Source organism: Oryza sativa, chromosome 11 (assembly GCF_034140825.1).
Source record: "Oryza sativa Japonica Group chromosome 11, ASM3414082v1".
In the NCBI taxonomy this organism is placed as follows: domain Eukaryota; kingdom Viridiplantae; phylum Streptophyta; class Magnoliopsida; order Poales; family Poaceae; genus Oryza; species Oryza sativa.
Window position 1 is genome coordinate 11263317 of NC_089045.1, and position 7239 is coordinate 11270555.

Sequence of the window (7239 nt, forward strand, 5' to 3'; positions counted from 1 at the left end):
ATAGAAGTTGTTATATTTTGGGAGAAATCCTAAGGGCTAAAAGTTATTATATTTTAGAACGGAGGTAGTAACACAGTTGACAACTCCGCACTCGGAACTGGTTTGATGGCATGAGACAGAATGAGTTTCAGAGTATATAAGATATTAACAAATCTGACTGTAATAAGCCAATAATTCTAAAAAAAATGAAATTGTGCATGTACTTTCATAGTGTTACACTTATATATAATAAAGTCTTAAATAAATTCAGCCGTAAGAAAATAAAAAAAAGTTTTACATCTATAAATCTATCATAATATTTTTTTTCTCTCTACGTATAATGTATAATGAATTTGAAGATGATATTTTACATATAGATATAATATTAATACTGTTTATGTATGCATTTTCATATAACTTTCTGTGATATTTATTAATTGGTGTCTATGGTGTGTACACGTGAAGACTTATTGATAGAATTTCCTGATATAAATTCTGTAATTCCGAGCAAAGAATTATAGAGGAAAAATCTCATCCCGTAAGGAAATTTAATAATCATATAAGCATTATTAATACTTAATACCACCCTTGAGAACCGTTATTTTAACAGGAAACATTAGCTGAACCCAAAAAAGATGCCGAGATTATAAAGCAGGCAAATGTATACCATTTTACATAAATCAGCCAACTTGTTTCACAACAGGGGACTTAATAGTCCCTGACTAATCAAAAGGCGAAGGATATACATGAAGCTTGTACAGCTTTGATCGTTGAACATAAATTAGAATAAAGTTTTTTTTCCCTGTCACCTATCTAACGTGTCATGATTTATACAGACGCTAACCGCAACCAGAAATGAAATGGAAGACATCCCAAGTTCAAAACTACAAAGAAACAGATAGCTCATCTGGGGGTTTCATCAACTGTGAAGCAATCGAACCAGCAGTAGATATGGATACTAACAAATCCTCCTGTTGTCATGAACAGTTAATGCTTCAAACAAAATGTAAAAAGCTGAGATGATATTTAACAAATTTCAAGCCATTCCCGTCTTCAATTATTTTCCCTTAGTTTTCTCAAAATTCATTCCAATAGCACCCCCGTCTGACCAGGTTGATAGATCAGGAGCTTTGCTGACTGTACTTCCTCATTAAAACAAACTAGCATCAAACCAAACATAATAGTCCCATGCTCCAATGCTATTCATACATATCATCTATCAAAGTAATCTGCAACATAAGATAAGGAAGCTTTCAGCAAAGAAGGTATTGTCCTGGTACATATTCCGTGCACAAAAATATAAGTATCCAAAATTGAGAGAAATCAGGTAAAATAGAATCCATGTTGGGTGAAAATTAGCAGTTCTTTATGAAGTCTGAAGAATGTTTGCAAACTTGCGTGATTAATTTTGGTGGAATCCACGCTATTTACACAAACTTCTTCCAAAATGAAGCTTTAGATTAACAGAAATATCAGGAACAAACATGAGGGAAAATCTCACAGACCAGAGCCCATCTGTTTTCATTCATATTGATATTATCAAGTGGTGGTTCTTAGATGGATTTATTCCACAGTTTTCACTAAGGATAACCATATGGGAAGATGAAATTATAGTAATTTCTTTAAAACATAGATCTTCTCACTGTGTGATGCAACATTAAAAAGAATACAACATACTGAAATGATAACATAAAATACATCCATGTGGTACAATAGCAACAAATATAAAATTATAAACTATGATAAATTGGCTTTCGTTAACTAACCTGGTCACAAACTGGGCAGGTATCACTTCGCTCCATCCATTCAAGTATGCAACAAAGATGGAAATGATGCTCACATTTAGTTAAAGAGCGAGGATTTTCTGCATCATATTCTGGTGAAAGGACAAACAGAAGTCATGACTGGAGTTTTGTGGTCCGTAAGAAAATAAGCAAATAAGATTTAGAGTATCAATAAATGTTAATGGAGTGCAAGTACAATGCACATTGTTACCCAATATTGCACCTAGGAATCAACAAAAGGGTATGTACCAATTGAGAAAAAAGAATATACACAATTGGAACCCTTCATCTCTTTGAGAAGCAACTATCTAAGATTGGTTGCATATTAAGCACAACACTTCTTAAGGCTTATTTCATATGCAGCATGGCCATATACATCCATTAAGGATGTGCATACATATTACATCTATTGAAGGTAAATAAAAGGAGCACAAGCAATCCTTTAATTGGTAAATTATAGGTAAGATATCCTAAACCATTATTTCCGAAATTAAGAATAGTTTCTTTCAGCTAAAAACAAACGGATCAAACATACAGTGTACTTTTACCAGTTTTACTGTGACAGTAGTAAAATAGCACTACAGCAGGCAGAACACGTGTATCCAATTCTACATTCAACCAGGTAAAGTTTGTACTCAAACAAATATCCAGTTATTATTATGGCAATCTAAGGAATCGGGTTTTCAATGGTCAAAAGAAATACAACCTTCAAGACAGATTGGGCAAACATCCTCCTCATCAGGCTTATCTTCAGCGACACATTTTTCACATGATTTGAACTCATCCACCTCTAAAGATTCCTCCTGTTGGTCATCGGTTTTGCTCTTCAGGTCTGACTTCTCCAAATCTGAAAATGAATTTGAAACTATAAGCTTCCACCACTACCATTTGAGGTTAATTCCATTCCTCATGTTCACAGGCTCAAAGGTAGTTAGTTTACCAGGGTTTTCTGGGACTGGCAAACTAACATCATAAGGCAATGGTGCAGGTGGTGCTCGGTAAGTATCAGGAGTGGATGTATCCAGATTTGTGTCAACAGCAACTATAGCAGAAGCTGGAGATGATCCATCATAGGCTGAAGACAATGGTTCATGCTCCTCTTGATTTTGCTGACGCTGAACAAAGAAAAGCCAAATAACATAAGCCAAATAAAGCGTTGGACAATGCAAACAGTACAAATACCAAGTTATATTATCAATTAACTGGCTACACTTGTTTAAAGCTTAAACAAGCTGCACACTTTCTAGAGTTTTCAACTTGATATTGCTGAATCTCAAGTGAATACTCAAATTGGAGAGTCACACTAAAAGAGAAATAAATTCTCCTGTTGCACTGAAACTACAAAGTTATCTGTAAACTCCTAGCACCACGATGTTATTAATATGTGCAAGTAACAGAAGCACAATCTGGGCCACTCTCATATGACAGATGATAGATAACTAAATCACGTATTAATAGGCAGAAGCATAGAGAAACCAAAATATAAAATTAGAAATATGTCAAAATCTTGAAATGGATCGATTTGGTGTTAACGAAATGCACCAACACTAAACTGCAGTTAATGACAAGAACAAGAAAAAAACTACCACTTTCAGGTATACCTTTCTACTGGAAAAGTAGAACAGATGTTAGATATACCTAAGATTAATTTCAGGTTGCATGGTACTGCATAATGTCGCACAAGTTTTTCTCTTTTTTTTTTAGATAAGGAAGATGGTTACATCCCCAGTCTCTGCATCTAGGATGCACACAACCATCAAGTTTGAGTTTTAAGAAACAGTCTCAATAAGGGATGGAAACCCCCATGAGAATAAGCAAAGCATGCAGTAAATAGAAGCACATAAAGCATGATGCACTAAGTAAAAGCATATTAGGCATGAATCCTATTAGTAGCCTGCCATCCAAAGTGGGTAAAAAAGGTCCTTGACGATCAACTCCAGGAGTGTGGCTCTTGGTAATAATAGAACATTTGAATTAAGATAATGTATCTAAGATAATTCAGGATCTACATACATAGATATGAACTGGTGCTCTATCTGTCTCAGATCCTCTTGATGAACAGCAACAGCAGCCCCCCATGCTATCCTGAATGAAAAAGCTTACTCCAGGCTATGAAATAGCTGCCGTTTAAAACTAAAATTCCGTCTCTCATAGCCCTACAAAATGAACAAGCCTATGTTGAAGCAAGAAAGAACAGGAAATCGTGCAGTGAACTAGAAAACATAGCATATGCATAACTGACATCACAAAAGGTACCAGTAAAATTGTGCAGGTAGCTTAACATGAGCAGTATCTTTCACTAGGTGCTGGCTGCTGAGAGACTACATATTTTCTTCTAATACAGCTTGTTTAAAATATCTCAACTCTCAAGAACTAAACCACCATTTCCGGGCATTACATATAGTAGACTATCATATAAAACAAGTTAATCCATGTGCTATTATATATATTATAATTATAATATCTCAGTATGGTTCAGAACAATCTACAATGTAACTTGACCAGTTTTTCAGTTAATAAATTAATAAGATATGGAGTTGCAAGCGTTATTCCCTGCATCTAAGGCATGCAAAACTAGAAAGTTACATGTACTACTTGGGCCTTAACCACAATGTGTTCGTTTGAACTGTTCAAACGGTCCTAGATGAAGCAATGGATTGTATGTAACACAAGCAAATACTCCTCATAGACACATAACCCATTCTTCTACAGATACAATAAGTACATACCAGGCACAAATAAGCACTGGCCAATATGGGAAGTGTGGATATTATATCCCAAACATCACAAGATTCAATCCAACAAAGGCCTACTTTCCCAGTTATTATATTTATACACCAGAAGCACTTGTGTGCAAAGTGCTCCACTATGGAGCTCTGAAAGCTATACTCCAAAACAATAATGAAACAAATACGAATTCCATTGCCAACCCACGTAAATTTCTTTATCTCAAGGAACTTTACTGCGTTACCCTCGGGACCTTTGATGCAGTGACAGTTTCATCCTAGTGCGAATTCTGTGACAGAAATGCTAAATTATGCATATATCAGCAGTCCAAGCTCAAGCTATAACCTCTTAAGCTAGAATTCAACGGACACTGCATTAAATTCACACAGAACATACATCTTTCACAGCTATTATGGCTTGATTGCTACTTGTTATGATGTTTTCCATGATGGGTTTTACAGTCAAACTGTCGGGGAAATATATTTCGTACCATAAATCATTAACTGAAAAGAACATCTATTTTCTTGCAATAAAGCTCGAATTCGTGTTTCCAATCAAGAAACCATCCCCAAGTTCTCTTCGAGCAGAGCCATACATAAAAGGTATAAACAAGCTGTTATTTGGGTAGAAACCCCCAATCAAATTCTGCAAAAACCAAAATCACCAAAAAGAAGAAAAAAAATCTTAACAAATTGAATGAACTGGATTATCCATCCAGGAAAGTAAAATCAGCCTAGTAAATCACTCATCAAAGCAAAGAGAAAGAAAACACCAGAGCAAAACCCCCCCTCTTAACACAAAGAACCGAGAGCGAGTCAGGACCCATCACCAGCGAGAGAGGAGAGTCAATCCGAGTCCAGGGGTAGATCGATCGATCCCCGCTCCTCCACCGCCAATCCACAAGAAGAATCAGAGACAAGCAAGAACCCACGGAGACGTCTACGGAGAGAGAGAAAGAACTCCCTCCGAGCTGGCGAAACCGAGGCCCCGGTGAGTGAGGGAGGGGAGCGGGTGAGAGGCCCCCGATCGGTGGCGTCGCCCTCGCCGGTCGCCGCCGCCGCCGCCGCGACGGGGAGGAGAGAGAGAGAGAGAGAGAGAGAGAGAGAGAGAGAGAGAGGGAGAGAGGGAGGAGACGAGGAGGAGAGTGGGAAGTCCAAGAGGAGAAGTGGACGATGGCTGGAGGGGTGAGGGGGGTATTTTAGGGGTTTTGTAGGGGTGTTTCTGCAAAACTGGAGAGGATGATGAGCAAAATTTTGGCTGCCGAGGGTTTGGGATTCGCTTCCCAATTGCCGCTTTCACATTGGATTCTGCAGTACAGTTTGTGTGGTCTTCCCTGGCAGTGGTGGTTGGTAGTACTTGAAATGTGCGAGAGTGAGTGACCAAGAGTTGTAGGTATTAATAAGAACACTAATTTGAAAAAGCCCGTATTTTGCAATAAACAAATAGTATTGAATTGTTTTACAATAACAATGTTTATTTGGGGAGGAAAATCCACGTTCCAAATCAAGGGCTTGGAAAATTAGACGAGTTAAATTGGAATCCTCTCGTGATGTATCATTGTTTTTTTTAAAAAAAAAACATGCTACATGTAGACGCTCACAACGCGTGAACACTCATCTCTATAAATGCATGCTCACTCATATCCCGCCCTATGAGGATTCACGAAGTCGCCATAGACGTCTCGTTAATACGAGCGCCCATGTCAATTGTAGTACTTTAGCTTGGTAGGCCAGTTTGATTAAAAAAACCTAACCAGTTAAGTTACGCCCACTTCATAGGCACTGGACATTTCATCCGCTTTTGGTTCACTATTTGTATGTGAATTATGATATTCAGTTTGTAGCTTACTTACTACATGTATGTGTAATCTAATGAAGATGAAGGAGAAGTTAGGATACGTAAAATAAAATGTCATTAGTGCATATTAATTGAGTTTTAGTTATTACAAACTTGGAAAGTAAATCTATTTGATACTTTAAAACAACTTTTGCATAGAAATTTTTAGCACGAAAAATACTGTTTAGCTGTTTAAAAAAACATGTTAATGAAAATCGAGGTAAAATCTATGGTTATGATATTTTCAATCGCATGGCACCATGAAAATGCATTTGTCTCGTACTTTTTCTAACTTCAATGTATTTGTTCCTTACTTTCTTAAACACTCCAGTAAATTGGTGCACGTTCGGTAGCCATTCCTGCGGAATCATTACAGCTACAACGCTTGTTTTGTGCGGCTGCAGTTGTGCTGCTTGCTACTGCAGCTAGATGCCATGGAGCTGTAGAAAATGCCGGCCGAACAGGCCCATTGATTATCTTAAAGAGGAAGTTTTTGTTTTGGAATATATGAAGAAAGAAAAAACAAAGTCTTTATAAGATGAAGGGAGCACATAGTTACATAGGATACTGTTTCAGAACATTAGTGCACTCACAGTGGCATCGTACAAAAACCCCACGGACAATCTAGTGCCCTGCAGTAAACTGCTCATCGTACATCATGATATTGACCGAGAAAAACAAAAGTTGCAAAGCAAACTGAACTAAACTCCAAAAACTTGGAAACAACAACTTGTTAGCCGTTGGTCTGTTGAACTGACTTTAAACTTTAGAGGCATAAATTATTGTCAATAAATGGTCCAAAACAAACCAAACCAAACCAAACCAAAGACCACATTTGCTCGATTCAATCGCGGTGACAGTGATCCAAACCTATATTTTCCAAACAAACTCCAACGAAATTGCGCAACTAATC

General features: G+C 37.2%; 1 protein-coding gene across 2 annotated transcripts; it reads right to left on the bottom strand.

Moving 5' to 3' along the window:
• Positions 1–600: 600 nt before the first annotated feature.
• On the bottom strand, positions 601–5744 carry LOC4350310 (probable E3 ubiquitin-protein ligase RHB1A). Of its 2 annotated transcripts, XM_066305290.1 has the most exons (7): positions 5320–5713; positions 4981–5135; positions 3777–3919; positions 2704–2878; positions 2470–2610; positions 1746–1855; positions 601–1208 (listed from the first exon to the last, which is right to left on the bottom strand). In XM_066305290.1, exons 3-7 carry the CDS (start codon positions 3840–3842, stop codon positions 1179–1181), a joined length of 522 nt encoding a protein of 173 aa, XP_066161387.1. In that variant the 5' UTR covers positions 3843–3919; positions 4981–5135; positions 5320–5713; the 3' UTR covers positions 601–1178. The 2 variants fall into 2 exon arrangements, with proteins under 2 accessions (XP_066161387.1, XP_015617616.1); XM_015762130.2 differs by lacking the exon at positions 4981–5135 and having other exon boundaries at positions 5320–5744.
• Positions 5745–7239: the final 1495 nt, after the last annotated feature.